General features: G+C 27.5%; 1 protein-coding gene across 1 annotated transcript; it reads right to left on the bottom strand.

Moving 5' to 3' along the window:
* Positions 1 to 9926: 9926 nt before the first annotated feature.
* LOC8288709 (uncharacterized protein At5g65660) lies at positions 9927 to 10901 on the bottom strand. Its single transcript, XM_025159073.2, has 2 exons — positions 10513 to 10901; positions 9927 to 10422 (listed from the first exon to the last, which is right to left on the bottom strand). The coding sequence occupies exons 1-2, from the start codon at positions 10744 to 10746 to the stop codon at positions 10255 to 10257; spliced, it is 402 nt and encodes a 133-aa protein (XP_025014841.2). The 5' UTR covers positions 10747 to 10901; the 3' UTR covers positions 9927 to 10254.
* Positions 10902 to 25381: the final 14480 nt, after the last annotated feature.

The raw sequence follows: 25381 nt of genomic DNA, 5'->3' as shown, positions 1-25381 counted from the left end.
AAGGATAATCCATTGGATTGGGCTTTGTTCGGTCTACACGAAACTAATAAAAATGGAAATATATGATATTATTAAATACAATTTTATTTGATAATGGAAAAATCTAAATTCTACCAATACCATCTCATGATTTAATCAGCACATGTAGTTTTAAAAGTTGATCTCTTTAAATTTTTCGATGGTACTCAATTATTAAAAATATTCTAATGAATTTCTCACATCGTAATATTCATAATAGCAAAAATTAACTCTGATCCGACACCATTTTAATCAAAATGAGGCATATTAAACAAAAATTAAAAAAATTAAATACAATTCGACCAAAGGATATATATTCTAGGAAATTGGATCTTAAGAAGATAGTCTTGAGAATAAAATGACCCTTTAGCCTGTTGTATTTTTACAAATTCTAATCCTATGAATATCAAAGCTAAAATTGGAAATACTCAGAAAAGATATTTTATTAAAAGAATCTAGTGAGATAATGAAAAGAACGACGACTTCGAAAATAAAAAGAAACAAACAAATACAAAAAAAGAATATTAGGAACAGGACATGATATTGATTGAGAGGAGGCACTGAACATATTTCTTGCAAGTGATAATTTGTTTATAAACTATAAAGTCACCTCTTACATAAATATGACATAGCAAGATTTTTGGATCAATCTCTGAAGAATACAAGGAAAATTTAGAGTATTATCAAAAAAAAAAATTAGAATTTACTAATATTATAAGGAAATATATATTGCAATAAATAAATATTTATTAAGTCATATGATATTTTTTATTGATATAAATATTTTGTTACTAGAATTAATAAGTACGTTTTGATATAAAAAATAAAAATAAATCTTAAATATTAAGAAATACATATAAAAATAATAAATTATAGTTTTACAAAAATAGACAAATATAAAAATTATAGATTATGAATATTTATACTTTTTACATCAGATATTAATTGAGATAATTTCTATTATTTAAATAATAATTTTTAAAATAAAAAATTATTAAATAATTTATTTGATTTTAATTATGAATTTTCAAATTCCAATTGCATTGTAAATAGTTTACATTTAACTTTTAAGTACAGCAGGAGCGGTTCCAACTTCCAAGCACCTTTTGAGCTTTCAATAGTTTTATTGTTAATATGTCATAAATCCCTCTTACAATCCATTTTTAATTACTTTTTGGACCAAATACTCTCTTTTTTTTTTCTTTTTTCTTTTGTATGTCTACTCTACTAATTAGCCATTCAATCTTTATACCTTTTAAACATAATGACATAAGCTTTCCAATCCAAAAAAGCACCTTTTCTCAAGTATTTTGTGCAAAAGATTCATACGTGGGATATCCCTTTTAGAGGATCCCATGGCCATAGTTTGCAATTCCACAATCCCAAGTTGCAATAGGATCCACCCTATTTAATATAGTCCCCCTATCACCCAAACTAGACAATAATACAAATATGGATGCCATGTAAAGGAGAAAAATTGATGACCATTTATTTATAATTCTTCTAACACCGGTAAATGGAATGTGATCTTATGTACATTTCCAATCCGTTAAACATAAATAATTTAATTAATTCAACCTAGGAAGTCCATATTTTACTTCTTATAGTTGAGGACTTATGGAATATCTATTTTCTATACCCTGTAAATGTAATTTCTTATTTAGTTAATTGGATAGTGATATGGATGATATTTTTATTTGTCAAAATCGAAGAGAATTTAAGCTTGATTCTTTTTATCTATTACATACTAATATTAATAACAAATTATTATTCTTATCAATTAAGAAAATATTATTCTTAATTATTTATTTAGCTCATAGTCTGTTGAGTTCTAGTAATTTAATTATAATAGAAAAACCCGTATAATTTATTAAATAAATAAAAATAAATTATTAAGCTCTCAACACTCTTTTACTATATATTTAGAATTGTCGTTGAGTATTGAAAACACTGATTTTTTATTTTTTGAAAAGAAAAATTTATAAATTATTTTCTCAAATATCTTTTAGAAAAACATCAATGTATCTGCTTTTTTTACAAAAGCAATTTCCAACTTCGACCCATACAATTGCATATCTAGTAGTGTTGAAGAATGTGATACATATCCACCTAATTATAAGATTGGCTAGGCAATTAATCCACTTACCATGCTATTAAAGCACAAAAAGACGACCCATAAACTACAATATCCATGCAAATACTTGGAGAGCAATTTGAATGGCTCAAAGCTATAAGCAAATTGCTATCCTCCCTCATATGCTCTTTTCCATATTCCAAAAGCAATGAAAATAAAATTAAAAAATATAGAATATATAAAAAATGGGCATGAGAGCAAGAATACAGACAGACAGAGAACGTAAGAAGAAGAAAGTGTAAATGGACATTGTGTTTTGTTTATTATATGTTATAATTTTTGGTACCTAACTTTTTATTATTAGGATTTCCACTATAACTACTCATCATAAATCTAACAGCCCAATTGATTTCTTGTGCTTGCTTGCGTTACTCCACCTTTCACATATCACATCACATCAGCTTACCCACTTCAATTAACTTATTAATACCTAATCTTATATTCTCTAATGTTTCTTTCAACCCTTTTCAAGATATAGTTATGATTACTCTTTTGAAAAATAAAACGAAAAGTATTGCTGTAATCATGTAATATATATTTCCCATCTTATTGCTCTTTTTTCTCCTATAGCTTGAACAATAAGCTGTATTTAAATAGATCGAGTCTCAAAAAATAAAATACTATTAAAATTTTAGCACTACTGATTCTATAAAAGGTTTCGAGTTCGAATTTCCACCTTTCCTTTTAATGATAAAAAAAAGTAATTTATAGTTATAAATTGCTAAGGTATTAGAAGATGTCTAGTGAAATTTAATTTAATAATAAAGTGATTTTTTTGCAGTACAAAATATTAATAAGAATTCAATTTTTGATAAAATATAAAAATAAAAGTTGAAAATTATGTCTTAATTATTTTTTTAAAAATTTAGATGCATTTTGTTTTACCATTGAGCTTTAGTTTAGTTGTATCAAAGATGTGTCAAGATTAGTGAATTATTCAATTTGATTTTTGTAATTCAATAATTTAAGACTTTACAATAAAATGAAACTATTTTAAAAATGGATGCTGTAATTGATGAACCAATTATTAAAATTATCCTAGCGTAATACTAAAAAAAGGCAATTAAAATATAAAAAGATTAGTATATTCTCTTTGCCGGATGTACTTTATAAAAAGAGAAAAATCAAATAATAATAAGAAAACAAGAGATATTAATAGTTCCAGATTCCATTCTCAGATGAACTAAACACAATTAGGCTGTGCATGTTAAATAATTTTAAGAATTATTATATACCCAACAAATAAAATCAGTTTAACATGTTCCATTATGGGAATTAATTAGTTGTATTAGTAAGAAAACAAAATATTTATGGACAGTTTGCACGTTCCATGGCTTCTATGATTAAATTAAATATTCTTTACATGATTGTGATTATATCTTACTATTTAAATTCCACAATAAGCCTCTTGGGTCACAAAAAAAAAAAAAAAAAAAAAAAGCAGATTCCTTAATCATGGTATTAATTTTATGATTAATAATCTTAACTTCAAGATTTGAATAAACATCTCGAGAAGCATTTTTGGCCCTTTGATTTACTTGATGGGTTCCAAGATTCATTATTGTTTGTATGGAGAAGATATGATCAGGATCAAACAATCTCAATCATCAACCCCCCCATCTGTTTTTTAGTTGAATAATTATGATCATGCCAGCATTATTAAAGTGGTTAATTAGGACAAAATTTTAAAATATCAATTAATTAATGATCAGAGAATATCCTAAATTCCAGTCTTGACAATTAATTGTATTTATTATAATTAATCTTTTTCGTAATTAAAAATTGATAAAATAAAAACTATAGCTGAATAATTGTCAAGATCATAAATAATTGTCTGTTCTAGAGTTCGTTGGTTATATGCTTAATTTCTACATAGTTTCTTTAAATAATAAAGACCATATAAAAACTTTAATGACACAAAAGTTATTAAACGAGGCCTAACCTATCAACTGACTGTTCGATGTTGTCTTCACCTATTTTATCCGTCGATCCTGCTTTATTTTATAAAGACTAAATGGTAAAAGACTTTTGACAGACGGGCAGATTACTGCCACAGTTATCAGTATTCTCATAAATAAATAGGATTGTTCCAATTTTCAGAAAGAAAGACAAAAAAAAAAAAAAAGAACCATTTCGTACTATTGGGCAAACCCATTAAAAAGCCCCTATTCTTTTATTTCAATCTATTGAGCCTTTAAACATTTATTTTTTAGTTTGATTAAGGATTTTTCAGAAGATGCTGTCAGCAGAAATTGAATCCACTAACGCCATGTATGTAAATAATAATACAAAAGGAGAAAATTGCAACTCATATAATTAAATATTTGAAAATAAAAAATAAAAAAAAAAGCTAGAGTTTTAAGAATATCAAATCATGTATGTCTTCTCCAACTTTGTTGGTGTACTTAAATTTTCTTGTGTTCCTCAATTATAGTGTTGACTAGCTAAACGACTACATAGGATAGAAGAATGTGGTGGTGGTGTTTTTGTTGTAGAAAGCAAATAAATAAATAAATAAGGGTTTTGGTTTTTGTTGACTAGCTATCTTTAAGTATCCAACTTATGTTTTGAAAAGAATTTTGTGATTGTTCATATTTTAGTGGTAGAATTCTTGTTAGGTGGATTAGATGCATTTTTCTAAAATTAAATGGAAATTTCTTTTGCAATTGTATATGGTTTTGGTTAGTGAATTGTTACTAAACAAATGTATGACTTTGACTGATTGTTGAAAAAATATGGGTACTTTTAGGAATTAAAAAATAAATAAATAAAAGAAAAAGATTATATTTTTCTTTTCATAATACTTTTAATTTTTTTTTTTAAATGAGAAATGCACCATTAGCATCTGTGATAATTTGCATTTTTATATATATAAAAAAATTAGTAAAAGAGTAAAATTAAATGTTCCAAGGATTTATTAGTATAAACAGAAAAAGCTTAGGGACCAGTTGAAGCATTTGTCCTAGTATCTATTTGATAGGCTGAAGAAACCTGTGCAGTGCATGTGCTGCTCTTCTTCGTTTACACTTGCTCCTAATTTTTTTGTTTTTTTAAAAGAAAAAAAGATATATAAAAACAAAGGAAAAGGAAATAAGATAGCATGTTACATCATGATCCACTGTTGAGATAAGAGCACTAAGAAGCCACTAGTAAATGTCCTTGGCCATGTGATCCAAAGGGTCCCATCAGCGAGAGTGCTTATCATCCGTACGTTTAAAGATCCCCACTTTTCACTTAAATTTTTATTTTTCTTTGAATAGTACAAAGGGAAGAAAACAGTTTGATCCATCATGGCTCTTATGGCGGCCATATGTTCCTCATTCCTTGTTAAGTTTTGATCATTTTTAGGGCTAATAATTCTTTAAATTAAACACCCTTTAATGGAATCTTGTGATTTTAATGATATCCCCGCTAATTGACGAATTCTAAATTATCATCAGGGATTTGAAAAGATGTCAGAAGATATTATTTTTAATTTATATAATTGAAATCGATAAAAATAAATAATATTTTTTATATGAAAATGTTTTTTTAATGGGAAGCATTGATTAAAGGAACGAAAGATGAACTAGCAAAAAAAGAATATATAGATTCTCTTAAAAAATTATATAATAAGTCTTTTATTCATCCATTAATTTTAGGTGGAGAAATTAAAAGCAATCCGTAGAATACTAAATCAACTATAAACACGAACCAATTGGTAACTCAAATGCAGAATTGATAAAGGATGGAGACCCGTGAGAGTGTGGGACTGGAGTGGAAGCACACAGTATTTTGTCTCTATACAAAGAAAGAGGACTTGTTCAGGATTGGGTGCCCACTTGAATTGATAATGATGGTCCATGGTCAAATAAATCAGATCACCCCTCACTACTCACTAGTATAATTTAAGTGTTTTAAACTTAAATCTTATAATTGATAAATAGCTAAATTATTTTAAATTAATAAATATATTAAAATTTAATATATATATATATATATATATATATCTCAGTAATATATTTAAAATAAAAAATAATGATTGGTAATGTTAAGATCGCATACTTAAGAAATAGAAGCCTATTCGAACGCTGCCTAATCCCCTGCAGACAGAGAGCAGAACTCTCTACTTCTCCTAATTGTTGTTTAGTAAATGAAGGACTCTATCCTGCAGACATAGAGAAGTAGATAGAAAGTGATAGGAACACCACTAGCAACAAGGTGAAGGGAGAAAAATAAAAGAAAAATAAAAAAAACAAGATGGAGAAATAAGTAGAATAAAGTATAGTATACATGAATGATAAAAGAGTACAAACATGTTGTACTGGGGAAGGTGAGCCCATGTCTGCAACAGTGAAATTAGGCCATGAAAAGAGCCTGGAAGCAACTGTGCTTGTCACATTCTCTTCTGGAAACTCTTATTAGTCTCCATTCTGCATTATGTCTCTTTGAATACCCACTAATTTTAAATTCTCCATGTCCTGTGGTTTCCCTTTCCTTTCACTGTTTCTTTACACTTTCTTTTTTTCACTCTATTTCTCTGGTTAGAGTTCTATTGCATAAAAGATCAGATCATGGAATCACAGATATATATATATATATATATAAGAAAAAGAAAAACTCAGTGCCTGCCTTTAGGGATATTCTTGTATGGCATGTTAGGCATACGGACAGACACCAGGAAGCAATGTTTTACTTCTATCTGTCCATGGACTTGGTGTTAGTTCTATTTAGATGCAATGCTTTATCTAATTTTAGGAACAATAGTGTATAACTTATTAAAATTTGATAATCAAATATTTAAATTTTTAAAAGTTATGGTTGTGAAATCGGAACCGGTAACCTATATAAAAGAAGTTGGATAATTACCATTAAAAATTAAATAATTATAAAATAGTATGTATATATATATATATAATATATATATATATATATATCGCATATTTAAATATTAATAATTTTTAATTTTATTTATTAAATTATAACTTTTAAAAGTTTAAACACTTTATTATTAAATTTTTAATAAATACATATATTAAATTATAATTTTAAAAATTTTAAATATTTAATTATTAAATTTTAATAAATTTTATTATTCCTTAATTTTATTTAGATTTTTGTTTAAACAAGAAATGGGTGGTGTTGGAATTCGCATATGATACAATACAATCATTAACCTCAGAATCTAAGAATAAACTTCTCCAATAACCTTCTTAAAAGTGTTAACCTTGCTATATACTCCCTCCACTCCTTGTTATTTGAGGTTCTTTGAAGAATTTCTTTACATATATACTAGAATACCAATAAGATTTTAATTTTTCTTCAATTCTGTCTTTATATTTATTAAGTACGATTGGTATATAATTACTGCATATATTAATTAAATGCAGTAATGTAAATACTTTTAGTAATGTTATCCAACTCAAATTCATTTATATCATCTTTTTTCCGGCCGATATGGTATAAATATTCTTACAAAACTGTCTCTTACTTATTTAATAAAATATTAAATATATTTTATACCACATCGGTAGAATGTTTAACATTTTTTAAATATTTCTTTCCCGTATTATTGATCAATTTTAAAGAGTACTTATACATTTATTTTTTATTTTAATATTTTAATTATAACTATTTCTTAAGAGTAAGAGATGAGGAAGAATTAATTAGTCTGTGGATAATATATGAATATTTTTATACAACCTTTTTTTAATTCCAAAGGATGGGAAAAAATTAACTTAGCTGAAAGATAATTATCGGTTGCGAAAAGAAATAGGAAAAATGTCTCGAGCCAATGTTTGAATAATGAGTACTGCTGCACTAAAATATTCTCGTATATATTTTACCATTTTCAAATTTATTATAAGAATTTAACTTTGATCAATTTCAATCCTTAAGAATTATGCATGTTAGAAAAATCCAGATATTCTTCCTGCTAGATAGAAACACAGAAATACCTGAACATAAACAAAAACAATTAGAACCAGACAGAAATGCATGAAGTGGAAAATGACATACAGATTGACCTTTCATATTTCATATTTCAATTTTATTGGGTTTTTTTTTTTTTTTTATGTGAAGTGTTATTTAAAAGCAAAATTGAGGTGGCAAAGAAAAAAAATAATAAAATAAAAAAGATATTTGGAGATTAACCAATCATGAGCTTGAGAATTTTAAATGTTAAAAATCTAACGTCTCTCATTCTGCTTCAGAGATAAAATAAATAAATAAATAAAAAAATCTGTGATCTTCCAGAGCTGCTCAGATTCACATACAAAGTGGTTAATGATACTCATGCATCAAGTGGTCTCAACAATGATGACAAAGACAACTTCCTCCTTGTGTTTTGTTTTGTTGGACAATGAATCCAATACTTACAGTAAGATTTTACTTTTATTTTCTATTTTATTATTTTTCCTGTTTGACTGATTGAGTTTTAGTGCATTTGGAGGCCTGATTTTTACATTATCTGTTTTTTCTTTATTAGGTTCCATATATTAATTACTGCAGGTGGAGTGAGCAAATGTATATAATAAAAAAAAAAAATCTTTGTTCAGCATAAACAATAATAAAAAAATACTTAAATATATATTAAATATTTTAGTATTTATAGTTGGCGAGTCTTTTTTAGCAGAAACCAAACTAAATCCAAAATCTTTTGATTTATCCCTTATTAACCAAACTGAATCCAAATTTAACATTAACTAAACCAAACCAAACCGGTCAATTCGATTTAATTTCAGTTTTCGGTTCCGATTTGCTCACCTCTACCTGCAGGTGCTACTAAAATGATATTTCTTTGAGGATTTACTAAAATATGCACAACAGGTAATAAAGTTGAAATTCTAGATGTAATCTACTAGTTAGAGTGGTCCTGCCTATTGGAAGAATACAGAAAACAGTCACCAGTTTGGTAGATTTTTATCAAATTGGCATATAGCAGTAGCACTACCCTATTAATTAGATAATGCTTCTTCAGCCATCTGAATGATGCTAATTTGCAAATATCCCTGACACAGAATAAAATTAAAAATCTAGCCTGATGTTTTATCAAAACCCAAAATGGAAACTTCTTTAATGAAGATTATGGCTGTATAAGACTGCCATTATAAGCAATGGCAGACCACATCCACATACTTGAGTGGCTAATGAGGGAAAAAAGACTGGTTCTTTTGAACCCTTTTTCTTTTTCCTTCGTCTTTTGTACTTAAGAAGTCATGTAGAAGACCAGTGAAGTGACTGTGGAGTCATACAAAAGAGTCGCACAAAAAATACCAACCCAATTAGAAAAAAAAATTGATGTCCACCATCATTATCATAGCTAAAATGCTCGACTTCTAAGTTACCTTGGGTCCTTGATGAAACAAAAACCTGGACTGTGGCTTGATTATGACAGAGACCTAATTTGATTTGGCCTGGCCCTGAATCGGCTGATGTTTATTACAAACTCAAAAAATGCCCATATTTCATTGGCCACTAGTAAGATCTAGATAAACTCTATTTAGTGGATTTTGATCTGGTAATTCCTTGACCAATCCAAAATGGTTAAGAATTAACCCCTAATTAGAAAACAGAGGAAGTTCATGTTTCGTATGCAGAATCTGCACTCTGCAGAATTCAATTGTCAAAATTTCAGTTCAAAATAGTGCAAACAAATTCTGTGTAGAAGATACTGAACAAGAAATTTGATGTAAAATCAGAACGCAAATTCGATTACACAAAATAAACCAGAGAAATCTCCTCTGGAAAGGAAAAAACAGGGCTGTTAGAAGAATAAACATGGTGGTCTGCAATCTCAACGAACATAGTTGGAATTTTTTTCTTTTTTAAATTTAATCTTTTCCATATGAGGAAATAACTACACAAGTAGTGAAAAATTCAGAGTCTTACAACAAGAAACAGTAACTGTATACAAATTGACCTACTCTCTAATGGGGTAATAATTAAGCTAATCCTACTCTTCTTCTTCTTCTTCTTTCATTTTTTTTCCCAACAGCAAAAACCAGAAGAAAAAATATAAAATCATTAAACTGAATAAATTCCCCTTTATGTACATTAACATGGTGGGTCAATCTGACGATTCAGCACGCTCCTGCGCATAAGCAGTACCCATTGGGCATTTGCTAATATAAAGGCACCGGAAATCGCGGCGGTTTAGGTGGCTTTGGCACTTTAAGAACCACTTTCTCCGCTCGTGGTGGCTCACATGGACATGGCAATGCAATAAACTTTGGAATCTGATCACCAGGCATCAGTACTGGAAAGCTTTGGCTTTGATTCTGCTTCAAATCCTGTAAAACAAAGATTAAAAAAGAAAAAGATAAGAAGAAGAAACTAAATTCACCATGGTAACTTTAGTAACTAATAAGAGTAACAATTACCATGTTATGAGGCTTAGGTTTAGAGGGTGAAGCCTCGATGTCAGCCTCGGGATCTGGGTCGTCGGAGAAAGAGCGACGGAGTGATCTGAGCTTATCCCAGTGGTAGCAGCAAGAGAAAATACCGCTCAAGGTGAAAATGATGATCAAGAGTAAGGCAGTGCCAAGAGGGAACCCGAGGGACGGACGAGATGCGTCCACGTGGGGTGGTGAATAATCTGGACTCTCCATAAGCATACACTAGCAGTAGCAACAATACTTGAGGAACCAGGGCCAGCTCCTCCTCTCATGTGTTAGAGAAACAGAAAAAGAAAATAAAAATGGGGGAAGAGAAAGAGGAAGAAGAATGTAAAATCGATGGGTCATGGGAAGGAAGGGAGAGGGTGCGGAGGACAATTTATAAAATGGAAGGATGAGTACGTGGAAAGGTACAGCCTAATGTCCGGGCCATTGTACGGAACAAAGTGGGGTCCATTTGCTGCTGGGTGTTTGAATGATTTTGGTGGAGAATTCTTAATGAAGAAAATATTAGAAAATTCAGTTAATTTGATTAAGTGATAAATGGGCGTAGTTCATTCTTTATGATATTGTAATAATCTTATGTTATTGAATTTAGTATTTAATGAACAAATTTAAATTTTTTATTTAACATAATCATAACATAAATTTTAGAAATTTCATAGCAAATAACTATATATTTCTTTTGTCCTGTCATTTTCTTTAACCGACACAAATCGAAATGTTTGAATTTATAAAACAGAACATACATAAAAAGTGCGATCATATACTCGCCGTAGCATGAACGCTTATTTATTGGTCAGAAAATGTCTAAACGAGAAAGTGTGCGAGTGTGAATGCAAGTCCAGCGAGTTGGAAAAGTTGGTTTCATGCCCACAAAGTGGGCACAGCAAATGGCGTTTATATTATTATTATTATTATTATATACATTCCAGCAAATAAAAATATTTTATATTTCAAATACCAAAATAATTAACATATAATTAATTATCTAAAATAAATAATTATATTATTATTTTAAATTTTATATATAAATAGAGAATATATACTTAAATTAAATAAAGATTTTATTATTCTTTTGGGCGTAAGCTTTATTGCTTGGTGCAGAAAACTCGACAATTTGGTACGCACCAGAGTAATGATGTCCTTTTATCAGTACATTCAAACACGGCTTTTGGTGCTTCCCTGTTCTGGTCCTGTCCTTCAAAATTTTAGCTGTACAGAGGCCCTACTGCAGGAAAAATGATCAATTCTTATTGGGTACCATTTGTTATGTGCATTTATGAGATTTTATTGTATGCTTTATTTGCCGTCTTTAAGAAAATATATTTATATATATAATACATAAATTAAGGTACAGATTTAGTGGCAAAGTTTTGTGTTTGTATTTCGATCCACATAGCAAAGCATATTTTCGGTGTTCGATAATTTGTGTGTGTGTGGAGACAGGGAGTTGGTTCAGTTCAGTTTTTCTTGGAAGTGACAAAAGAGGTTAGCCTAACGTGAGGAGAAAGCTGTAAAAAGTACATAAAAGGACAATTGTAAATTTGATGACTTTTAGTAACTGTCCAAATTATAAAAAAAATTAACATTTAAAAGAATAATGATAGTACAATAATTCATTGCTTTAATTGCTTTATAAATATTTAATTAGTTATTTAAGTACTCTCTGTTATTATACTTAAAATGACAACAGAGTCAAATATTCTTCTATTTACCACTGTTCGCGTCCATATCCATTTAGCTTGTTACTGTTTATCTTAGTTTTATACTTATTTAAAAATATCTATATTCATCTCAAATTCTATTTTCCATATTTTTATATCTATTTAAAAATATTTATACTAGATTTTATTAATATTATCTTCGGGTTATCCATAGCTGTCCGAATCCATTTATTATGGTGTACTTTTATAACTTTAAATGTTATATAAATGAGTATAATTATATAAATACTTTACTAAAAATTTCCACCTATGTAGCTAAAACAATTAAAAGAATTAGAATTTTCACAGTAATTATATATACAAAAATACATACTCCACACAATTAAAAAAAAATATAATCATAAAATTCCCTAATAATTACATAAAGAAAAGGAATGAGAGATACAGTATCCATTAACTCCAATTAATTACTTGTTTCATAAATCTTAATAAGTGATGCTACTAGTTCTTGAAATTTTGCTATCAACCTTCATAATTTAGAAAACGACGATAAATTATAAATTTAATATGATAAAATACTAATATATATTATTAAATCATTATATAAATAATGATGTACTAATAATATTAACATTATTAGCGAATTTGAATAGCCGATACTATATATTTCATATTATGAAAGATACTGAATTAATTATTAAATTTATTTCAAAAAATTTAACTCTTATTTAACTCTTTCTTATTAAAATCAAATTACCTCGGCGATCCAAAATATATTATAAATTGCCATTTATAATTATTTAGAAGCATTGTATAATACAATGCCAAAAAAATGAAATAAAATATCAAAAAGTATCTTAAGTTCTTTTTTAATTAGCCATATCATTCTTTTCTTTTCTCTTTCTTGTTTTTCTTTTTGTTACAATATATTTGGATTTTTAACAGGAAAAGGCGGCATTGCCGTAGAGGGAGGTCCTTCATGGCTACCTTGGCCTTTTGAGCTCCTAAAGGACAACATATACTATCAGAAAAACATTTGTAGAAGAAATGATAGAAGTTTCGTGGACATTAACTATTCTTTACAAAGGCAACATTTGTTTTCCCTGTTTTTCTACCTAAGAGTGTAACATGAGGAGATTCTCTGAAACAAATTATGCAGTAAAATCTTTTTATAGTAATATTTTATATAATAATAAAAAAATCTAATTTTAAATTGAGTCAATTATAAATAAAAATAAAATTTTAATTGTAATAAATTATAAATTTTTAAAGTTTTTTTTTTTAAGAATATATTCTTCCATATATTAATACTAATATATATAACTTTAAAAAATATATATTATGCTATATTTTATTTTACTATAGTATTATCAATCTTATTTATATAATATAATATAATATTTATTTATGTTATTTCTAGTTTATATCATTTCACCAATAAAATTAAGTATTAAGACTAAAAAAAAAATTAATATTCAATATGTAATAACTTTCTTATAATCATAAATTTTATTTCATCTCAAATGTATGACTATAAAAAGAATTTACTATATATGCACTACTAAAAAAAAAACATTATGAATTGTCACTAACATTAATTTAATGGTGAGTGCATATCTTAATTATAATAAAATTTTAATTTTATTATATCTTTATTTATAACTCAAAAAAAAAAAATATACCATTTAAATGTTTAATTTTGTAATATATATATTAATTTGAATAAATTTTTATCTTAAATTAATTTAAAAATAACTAATAAAACCATATGAAAACAAAGTAATTTCTTCAATTTCAGTTCTTAGTTTTTTTTTTTTTTTTTATTTTCATTTGCCAAAGTCTTAGCACTTAGAAGTCAATGTCTGGGCTTGGGTAGAAACACAGTGGTGGAAATCTTAGAAAACTTTTGCTGTGTGATCCTCTAATTTTGAAATGATGAGGAAAGGATTCACTTGTCTATTGACCCAACTAATTAATTAAGTTAAATTAGTCACCAATTCTCCTCTATATAAAGACCTTTTCTGCGGTGATGACTGTCTAACCCTTTTTCTTTTCATCAGTAAGAAGGAATGTTAACAGGGAATTTAATTATTTTTTCTCTTACAAATTTTGAAAACTTATTAGAGACTTTTTATTTTCCTTTTCTGTTCATTTAAATTTTATATTTAAAAAGGACTTTTTTCAGTTTTTTCTATCAAACTTTTTTCTCTCTTTATATTTTCTTATTATATTTGTATTCTTTTTGTTAATTTCAGCCATTTTCATAAACAATATATTATTGAAGGAGTAGGGAAAATTTTAGAAGATTTATTATAGTCCTATTGTAGAAACCTCCAAAACTGTTAAAAAACCTGCAAATTCCTTGAAACTTTCTGTATAGCCAAAAAGAAAATGATAAAAATAAGTCCTTCAACTTTAAAAGCCAAAGTCTAATTGAACTTTAAATTTTCAAGTAGTTTAATTGCACTTAGAAAACATAACAATTACATCCTTAACTAACTCTATATATTTTATAGTGTAATGACATGAGAGCCGGTTAGTTTTAGACACTAAAAGGAAATACTTTAGTTCTTTTCAATTCACGAATTTTACATGTGAAGTATTAGCTCTACTATTTCATGGGTAAAGACCAAAATAGTAATTTCTCTTTTACTTTGACAAAGAAAATCAATTCCTTCATTATTCATTAAAAAATGAATTTGCACTAAGGATATAATTGTCTTATTTTTTAAAACTTAAAGATATAATTAAACTATTATGAATTTTAGAGATTTAATTACAGTTCGACTAAGCTTAACCGTAGCTCATAATACATATATACTTAAAAACGAAATGATTTAAACTTCATTGAACCCAAACAAAAACATATTAACCATTGCATTTTTAGTTCTTGGGATGAAAAGAAACTTAATACAATGAAACATTGAAGCTAAATGTAAGAATACATCAGTTTCTAAAGGTGATGGTTACTTTGTGTATATTAAACTAAGGAATTAACTATTTTTAGATTACAATTAATTGATTTTTCTTTTTACAGTAAGTTTACTTGAAGTAGTGTCCCAATAGTATTAACAATATTCTTACACCCTCATCCAATGTCTATATCTACATTTCGTGTAATATGTTCTATTTTCTCAGAAAAGGAAATTGGATCTTCATATCATATCCACATTGCGTTTTCAGTTTTCTCACCTAAATATTTATCATGAACCTTTTATGTCATTCTTTTTGCACATGCATGTCATTTTCAAATCCTGAAGTTGCTTCGTCAGCTTTATCCACTTGAAGTAGCTAGCAGCAGTGACAACATTGGGGGGGTTTTGGCCTGCTTCCTCGTATGTGTTAGTACTTCTTGTTGTTGATTCCTTTTAGTTAGAATTTATGCAACTTCAGTTATTTCTAGTTTATAATAATAATAATCAACATTCAGTTAACTTACGTGGGTTTTGTCAAATCCTGACCTAAGACAACTGTTTCGTCTTCTGTTAAGCTACAATGGATGAATAGTTTTTAAATTTGTAATAATATGGAAAAAGATTACCGATAACTATTTAATTTATATTTTTAAGTCTTAATTTTTTTTCTAGTCATTTTCTCAAAAGAGAGAAAGAAAACTTGATAGTCTCTAAAAATAATTGTTTCTACTTTAATTTATTAATCTCTATGAATAAATATTTGAAGTAATTAAAAAAAAAAAAAAGTAGAAACTGAGATGCATAAAGTTGAGAAAATGATAGTTTTTCAAAGAAGAAATTGAGCCCTAAATTTGAACTTCTGAAAAGTGGTATGGCATATGCTAAATGCTAATCCATTATTAATTAAGTGGCTAAAAACCCAGGCTAATTAATTTCAGCAAATTGCATGCAAACTTTGCTGTACCCATTGAATTCATGAATACCGTTGGCAGACCAACATATTAAGCTTTTTCTATTCTTAAACCAGAAAAAATAAAAAAGAATGAAAAGATATTAAGTTTTGTTTACCTAATTGATATGACTAATACAAAAGAATCATGGGAAGTGCAAATGGTCTGCTGATTGTGTTCAAAAGTTGAAACCACTACTAGTATTACAAATACAAAGGGCAATATATTATATAAATTTTTGGGAGATAAGAGTTAGTGCGGAAGCTTAATGCCTCTATAGCCTTATTAATTAAGATTGTCAAATTGATGATGTTGGGGTTGAATATATATATATACATTGGAACCCAAATGGGCAATGGCTAATTCTGGCTGGCATATACCTAAGTGCGATGTATGAAGGCAGCAAAATGAATATGGCCAGGGAAAAATAAATTGTTGTATTTGGTGATAGCAAGCTGCCAAGAAGCATGGATAAATCGATACATCTTATAAAGATTATATTATTGAAAGTTAGGGTGTTACACTTACTAACACTATGTCTAGAAAAAATAAAAGTAAGATAAGGTAAGATTTTATAAATTAAATAGAAATAAAATAAGATATAGTTTTTTATTTTATTTTCTTTGAAAAGAACGGATGATAAACAAATAAGTTCTTGACTTTTGGAACCGGGAACTGAAAGTTTTCCAGAAATTGATGCTTTTGAAAATGATATAGAGTTTTTTAAACCATAATCTCCTTAATCAACAATTTGGTGGGTCGAGACTTGGAGGATTTAGAAGTTTTTAAAAATTTTCAAAAAATTGTCTAATTTCAAATAAGTGTTGGGAGGTTTTAAAACTTTATAAAATCTTGAAAAATCTCACATAAGCAGGCCATAAATAACTAAAACTCAAGGGCATAAATATATCCTTATTTGTGCACAAACTTCATTAAAAGGAGCACTTTGTATGAGCCTAATGAGATACCAATTCCAATTCCTTTGGTGTTAAATTAAGAAACATACGTGCTTATTGTGGAGTAAAAAAGTGGAAGCCAAAAACAAAACAAAAAAGAAATTATGCAAAATTGAAGATTGAGGAATAAAGAATGGGAAAAGAAAGTGAAGTAGTTCAAAGAGATTGAGATTTTGAATGCTAATCTGACGTGAGGAAGAAAAGGGCATTGGAATTGGAATTGGATAGATAGATAGGGAGCGACTGACATTTGATGGAGAGGATGACCAAAACTTGTCTCACCATTTCTATTCTTAATGTCATTTGTCCTACTATATGCATCCTTACCCACTTCTCTTCTTTGCTGACTCACTTCCCAAATGCACTTTTTCTTTTTCTTTTTTGGCAGTCTTATTACTAGTTAGGTCATTGTTTGTTGTTGGATTTTTATTTTTTTTTTGCTTAAGAATTTCTTTTTAAATAGTCTTAGTCTTGATATATTCCCTACAGAGAGAATATCAACTTTAATTTCTCGTGGTCACTAAATTTCGGATCTAGATACTTATTCATATAACTATATCGGTTTAGAATAAAAAGTATAATATAGTATCTAAAAGAAAATTATAATTTAGACAGGCTTTATTAACTATTCTCATTCTATTTAACCTACGCTGACTTATTAGACACAACTTTCAATCTTAGCCTGTTTTTTTTTTTCTTTTTGGAACAATTTTCTAATCTTAAAACGCTTTGCATATGACCCTATTATTTAAAAATTTAATTTATATTATTATTTATAATTATAATAGTCGTATAACGTATGTGTAAATAATTAGTTAAGTTGCTAATTTGCTCATACAATTAGTAACTTCATTGATAATAATTTCAATCAATAAACAAATTTATGTTTGTTTCTTTAATATAAAAGGAGAAAACAAATTATACATCTAAGCTGGAGGGTTCTCTAGCTCCATATAATCGGATGATCTAATTTTAGGTGTGACTCTAAATTGAAACCAACTCATATAGCAATTGGAGTCTAGGGGAGGAAAGAAAAAGAAAATAACAGAAATTCCCATGTCTTTTTATCTTTCTCCTTTGGCAATCAATGTACTATCTTATTATCTGTTTCAATAATAATTCGTAGTGATTCAGTTGATGTTCTTGATTGAAGTTATGATATATGTGCTGGTGTCTAAGAAATTATCCAAGCGGATATTGTTAATTTCATCGAACAATAAGGTCGTTATTACCTGAATTGAACTCCTACAATCACGATGATCAATGTAACTTACTCAAAGCTTTGAAAAAGAAAATGAAGAATAACTGTAACAAAGTTTCTATGTGCATATGATTACAGCCTTCTCTTTCTTTAAATTGCCCTACTTAACTCTAAACTGATAATTGAAATAGAAAATATGATAATTATCTCTAGATATTTCGAAAGTAAATCATTAATAAAAGGATATCAGTGACGGTCTTTAGTTTATAGAATTACTTAATTAAGCTATAGTATTAATAAATAATTACTTTATTTGATAGAGATTGAATTTAACAATTTTAAAAGTGTTTTTTAGTAAGCCATCTATAACGGGATTCTTAATCCAATGATTGATGAAGTCTTAATTCTTAAAGTATAATTAATTAAGATATTTTTACCGTATAAAGTTTAATATAAACAAATTTATAATTTAATTAAGTGTAAAATTAAAATTAATTCTAAAAAAATTAGAAATTGGTGAACGAAACGGCTTGTAATGAAATTGGCCTTGGTCAAATACCTCCTGACTAATTAACTCTAACTCTAACTCTAACTCGTTGGAACATCTTTGGATTGATGTTAACAATATCATAAATATTGAAACCTTTTTACAATCTACACTACAACATGGAATACTCAAATATAAAATACACTAAAAAAACATAGTTCAGTTATATGTGTATATTTTAGTATGAATTAATTTTTAAGTTTTAAATTTCGATTCTCATCTCTATATTTGTATAAGAAAATAAATTTCAGAAATAATAAAAAATAAAATAAAAAATTCTATATTATTTTTACTGTATATTTTAAATTATTTACATCTAGCTTCCAAAATATCATTTATATCAAGCTCTATATAATTATACTCAAAATTCTAATGATTTCTTCGGAAAAAATGGACAAAAGTATTAAAAAAATGATAGAAATATAATTGGGCAAACTAAATGTTAGAGCTTTTTAGGGACCTTCAGCCGTTCTAACGAACCTAGATTTTTGCCCTATGCACAAAAGAGAAGAATGGGCAATTATAAATTGTTATTTATGCCCATATGATAGTGGGCCTTTCTACCCGATTATCAGGCAACTATCAGATTAGTTTTGGGCCTTCGATTCACAAAAATTTTAATTTAAAGGCCCATTCTTTTCTCAAAATAAAACATAAAAAGCTCTCGCTACAAGCAAGTACACGCATCCCGCACGTGAGCTACAGACAGGAACCCGAGCGTTCTAGGCTGGGCCCCCACCTTGTAAACCCATTGACTTTGCAATTTGCCCATCCATGTCAGTAACAGGCCACGTGCCGTATATCCTGACATCTGAATCTGAACGATAGACGTGTTAGATTATTATTGGATTCCAGTTCCGAGAAGATAAATCCAACGGCCTGGATGTGCGTTGGAAGTTGAAATCATAACCCTATTGCTCCCTTTGGATTAAAGTTAAACCATAGTTAGATAGAGAATTACATTTTGTTTTAAAGTAAAAAGGAAAAACAGACCGAGGGCTAAAATTAGCGGCGAAAGTGGTACATGGGTCCCCAGTGTCGCGGGACAGACCCGCAAATTCTGTAGTTAGGGTTAGATTACGGTCGCCGTAAGCCAGCTTCGCTTGCCCTATGCGCATGGCTACTGCTCGCAATTTTATGGCTCCTCTGAATTGATAGATTTTAAATAAAAAATGCTATGAAATATATGGATTTAACTTAATTACAGTATTTGACAAGAAAGAAATAATCTAAATTTATGGATCTTGAACAATTCTTTATTTTTAATTTTTTTTATATTTTAAAGCTTTTATTTTTCATCTAAAAATTGAAAAATTTTAATTTTACCATGAATTGTTAATATTTTTTATTTTAATATATCATTTCAAAATTATATTAACTTTAAATAAAAAATAAATTATCAATCTATTATTTTTATATGTAATCTAAACTATAAAATTTATTTAATGATTAGTAACGCCTAATTGAAAGTAAGATCTCTTGGAAATAATAAATATTCTGATTTCATATTAATATCATGGTCCAATTCTTTCATCTTAAACTTTCACTCAACGGTAATGCGATTTAAAACTCCATATTTAATTATTTTCGAAATATTATTAATACATGTAGTATCATTCATTTTCATTTATAATATTAATTTTTCATCAAATGAGAAGTTATAAAATGTATAGAAACTCACAAAATAAATAAAAAAATTTAAATAAAAATTAGAAACCTATAATAGGACTATTAAAATCTCAATAACTATTATTTTCAACAATTATAACTAGAAAATAGGAAATTTGAGATCCATTTCAAGGCATATGATAGACTCTCTAGTCATCAGACAGGTAATTAATTTTATAAATAAAAATACAATTACATAAGTTTTATATTTAATCATTTAATTATTTATTTAAAATGGAATCTATATATTAAAATATAATGTTATCAAATTGTAATTATATGATAGGTTTTTTTTTTTTCTTTTACAAAAGTAATTAGGGGAAAAAGAGTAGCATCAATGTTTAGTTTGGGTCGGAACAGGATGAGGATGGGATGCCACAGCAGCTTCTTCTTAGCCTGAGCGTCCAGCCAATCAGAAAAGATATTGGATTAGGATCTTCTCGTCTTCATCAAATTAAATAAATAGCTAAAATTTTATAAAAAAAAAGTAATTTAAATTTTAGAATTTAGAATTTTATTATTTATATATATGTCTTATTACATAAAATAAAATTTGTAATAATTAAAACTATATTAAATATACAAGAGGATCTCAATCCAAAGAAATTAATGACTCGAGTCAGCATGCGAAGTACCTCTCCAGGCAGCAAGCAGCATTTAGATTCCTCCATAAACATACGAAAATATTCTGTCAAAAACAAAAAGCATCCGGTCAATAACACTGCCACGAACACAGCCCACAGACTTTTAGTTACTCTTTTTCTATATTCACATTTTCGGACTTCTTTTTCCTCTTCTTTGAGCAACATTTTGGAATACATGAGAAGAGAAAAATCAGACATGAAAAATTATTTGTGTTTATTTTTAATTTTGAATAAAATGAAAACAATATTGCACTAATTATTTTTAATTTTAAGTTCTTTAACATATTTCAATAACAAAATCATAAAAGATATTTATATTACAAAAAATCCTATATATTTATATGTTTTATGAGATTTTAGATTATCACTTCATTATATATGATATAATTGTATAGGAATTTCATTTTTTAAAAAAATTATTTTTCAGTTATAATAAGTTTGTGATTATAAAATTATTTATAAAATATAAAATGAAGTAGCAAAATTAATATATAATATATAGTAAGTAATAATTATATACTGAAAATAAAAGAGGAGAGTAAAATTAAATAAAAGAGGAAAATAAAAATGAGAATAGAGGACAAGGGGAAATTGATTAGGTGGAAGTGACGTGGGGATGATGTTTAGGGGGGGGGGGGGGGGTGATGATGGGGTAAGGTAGCATGCAAAGTAACCTGCCACCACATCATCATGCTTTGCCTTCTTTCTCTCTTTGCTGCAACACCCTTTGATTGCATTCAATGCCCAATCTCACACAAACATAAAATAAAAATGGGAATTTGAGCAGTACCAGTAGTAATTAAGTAGAGAGAGAAAGGGGTAAAAAAGTAAAACAGTCGTCTAGGAGGATGTGGTTTAAATGTCGTGGTCACCACCCGGCAAACGGACTTCAAATGCCGCTTTCTTGTCTCCTAATCACCCCCTCTCTGTTTTCCCCTGTCCCCTCTTTTCTCTTTTCTCTCTCTTTCATTAATGCTATGCTCCCTTCTCCATTTTTCCTTTTTCCCCATTTTACCCTCTTTCCCGCTCACCAACTTTCTTCTCTCTACGATTTGCAATTCATTTCTATTCTTTTACAATTTTTTCTTTTTAATGCAAACACCATCGCTACTTAAAATAGTATTCTGTTTATCTATTTTATTTATACAGTTTCGACCTATGTTTTACAAAATTAATAACATTTGATGGACCGACTATATTCAGAATAAAAAAGAAAATAAGTTTCCTAATTTATGTGAGGACAGCAAAGAAGTCAAAGCAAAGGGTTTAAGAGGTGATGGGATGATTGAGGTGGACTGTGTAAATGAGAACTGGGAAGCAATGAGTAGAGTGGTTGAATAAAACTGATAAATCTGGGTAGACAAAAACATTGGGTTTTGCCCTGCTTGTAATCATCATTTCTGTAAAATTCCTCCCCATCTCTCTTCTGCCTTCTTTGTCTTTGATGTCACAATAAACCAAAAATAAATAAATAATTTCACATTTAAGGAAAGCCACCTCTAAATTACCACTATACCACTTTGTCTAGCTTCCCAATCACCAAGTCCATCATCCAATCTAAAATATTCTACTAATCCCACTTAGTTTATGACACTACATAAAAAGGGTTCTCAATAATATACCTTTTCACTGTAAAAATGATAAATTTCGGTTAATATTTGTAAATAATGAATAAAAATAATTAAATTTAAAATTTTCTTGATATTCTTAAGTATGAATATCTTAAATCATGTGATCATTTTTTAAGTATGAATATCTTGAATGATCTGATCGATTTTTTTAATAAAATATATTTGTATTGAATATATAAATATCATATTTTATTATCAACCAAAAAAAAAGTATAAAAAAAAAAATTTTACTAGCAAGATAAGTGTTATAGTAATTCTGATTAATCTGACTGTACAACAACCTTAGCATATCAATTTCTAATGAATTAACAATCACAAGCTTAATATAACAACATGTACGTATCTCAATTTAATCAAGATTTAAAATTTTAACAATCATATGCATGTGACTAAGCAAATAATGATGTATCATTGATCATGAAATCAATAATCATGATTTTACAGTTGTCATTTTTTTTTTACTTGCAGCATATAACATAATATTTTATACATTTTTAATGGAGTTTATAAAATGATTGATATATATATATATATATATATATATATATATATATATATATATGGGCTTATTCGATTCAATCGTACCACGTAATCCGTTAAAAGACGTTCGAATGAATTACTTCAGCTCCACAATTTCTTTCTTTTAAATCATAAATCAAATAGAGTCTTGAAGTTAAATTAGTTAAATATTAAATTAAATTACTTAATTAAAAATAAAAATGAGTTAATTAAATTGAAATTAGTTAATTCATTTTTATTTATGGTGAGCAGGTATTTTTTTAGCATAATCAAAGGAAAAATCTATTTTTATGATTATAGAAATCTTTTTCATTATTATAGCGGATCCTAAAAAAAAATGAATTTGTATCGAATAAAATATATACTTTGACTTTTTTGTGTTAAAACTTTGGCTCGTAAACACAAAAGTAGTGTATGCACTTTTTTGAAAATATTAGGTTCAGAATTTTTAGAAAAAAATTTTACGAAGGAAGAACAGATTTTTTTTTTTATCTTCCCAAGAATTTCTTCTATTTCGCGCAGGTTATATAGAGAACAGATTTGGTATTTGGATTTTATTTCTATCAATGATTTGGCCAATCATGAATAGTTGGTTATGAAAATATGTAAATCGAAATTTTTCCTAAATGATGAAGGGATAATAAAAAATTGATTTATTTCTCTTATGAAATGCTCATACAATATACGAGTAAGGATTGAGTGACTGAGTATTCAACTTTTTTAGAGGTTTCGTTTAGGAAGGGAACTGAGGTTTTGATGTATACATAGGGAAAGCCGTGTGCAATGAAAAATGCAAGCACCACTTGGAGAGGGATTTTTTTTACCTATTTATTAACAAACAAAGAAAATTTCTACTCTATCCGACTAGTTCCGAGTTCAAGTCCCGGACAACCCATTATGATTATCGTATTGAATGATTATCATATATTATCATATGGAAATAAGATGAAATGCTATATCATATCTATAGAAATTTAAATTCTATATTCTATAATAAATTATAATATCTAATATATAAATTCTATATTCTATTTCTATTATATATATATATGTGTGTGTGTGCATTGCCATTAAAAATAAGTGTATAAGTTACACCGCAATTAATTACATTGTATAAACAAAAGATAAATTAAACTTACAATTTAAATCATAGTTGACTCTATGTATCTATAGATTTAGTTTTACAATGAATACGAATCTTAACTTGATTAAGGTTCCAAATTTAAATCACTTTATCTTATTTATAATTAAAAGTAATGATATCCAACTTTATGGATTAACCTGCAATTTAAGAGCGCCTCGGCCATCGGCTAAAACTGCATTAGCCTCTTAATTTATAGTTCTATTTTACATGTTAGCAAATTGATAATGACGAAATTATTAGCATACAATATTTATTATTATGGTATTTTTATAATATAAGTAAATGCACATTTAAGAACTCTTTTTTCTTGACATTACCAAAGGCTTTGGAATGGATCTTCATGGGAAGGTAATCTATTATTTTAGTGGGCGGATACATACAAAAGGCAGTCGTTTGTTTAATGCAATATAATAATTAAAATGTTTGTGATTAGCTTTACTAATTCTATCACATTACTCCGGATAATGCCGGCAACATAATTTATCATCCACATTAATTATTGTATCTTTTAAAATTATAAATAAAGAAAAATATTTATATTTGAGACTTTATTTAAATTAAAATAAATAACTATATGAAACTAAATCTTTAAATGTATGCATTAATTGTTATAATTACTTGCTATAATATTGACTGTTTTATGTATTTACAATTACGTACAAAAGGAAAACTCTCAGTAAGTAATAGTTTTTATATTTTATGTTTTTAGTTAATTAATTTTAAAAATTAAATTATATTAAAATTTATCATTAATTTTTGAATTCGGGTAATTATAAAAAATAGTCATTTTTTATCAGCTAAAAAATTAATTAATGATTTTTAATAATGTACTAAATTCCATATACCATTTAGTTAAAAACAAATCATCCATGCCACATGTGAAAATTTTAAGAAAACAATACATGATCCTTTTATAACGTAGCTTTAGAATTTAATGGAAATAAAAGAAAGAACAAACTCAAATAAGAAATAATTTCAATCGTACGAATTAGATTTATCTTTGCATTTCGTA

This window comes from Ricinus communis, chromosome 7, assembly GCF_019578655.1.
Source record: "Ricinus communis isolate WT05 ecotype wild-type chromosome 7, ASM1957865v1, whole genome shotgun sequence".
Lineage (NCBI taxonomy): Eukaryota > Viridiplantae > Streptophyta > Magnoliopsida > Malpighiales > Euphorbiaceae > Ricinus > Ricinus communis.
The sequence above is the reverse complement of the archived record's forward strand: the minus strand, read 5'-3'. Positions and strand labels throughout refer to the sequence as shown.

Excerpts from the sequence above, each read along its gene's own strand:
- LOC8288709 (XM_025159073.2), bottom strand. The coding sequence starts at position 10,746 with ATGCTTATGGAGAGTCCAGATTATTCACCACCCCACGTGGACGCATCT. Across the intron at positions 10,423-10,512 it reads AACCTAAGCCTCATAACATG|GATTTGAAGCAGAATCAAAG; the intron begins GTAATTGTTACT and ends TTTGTTTTACAG.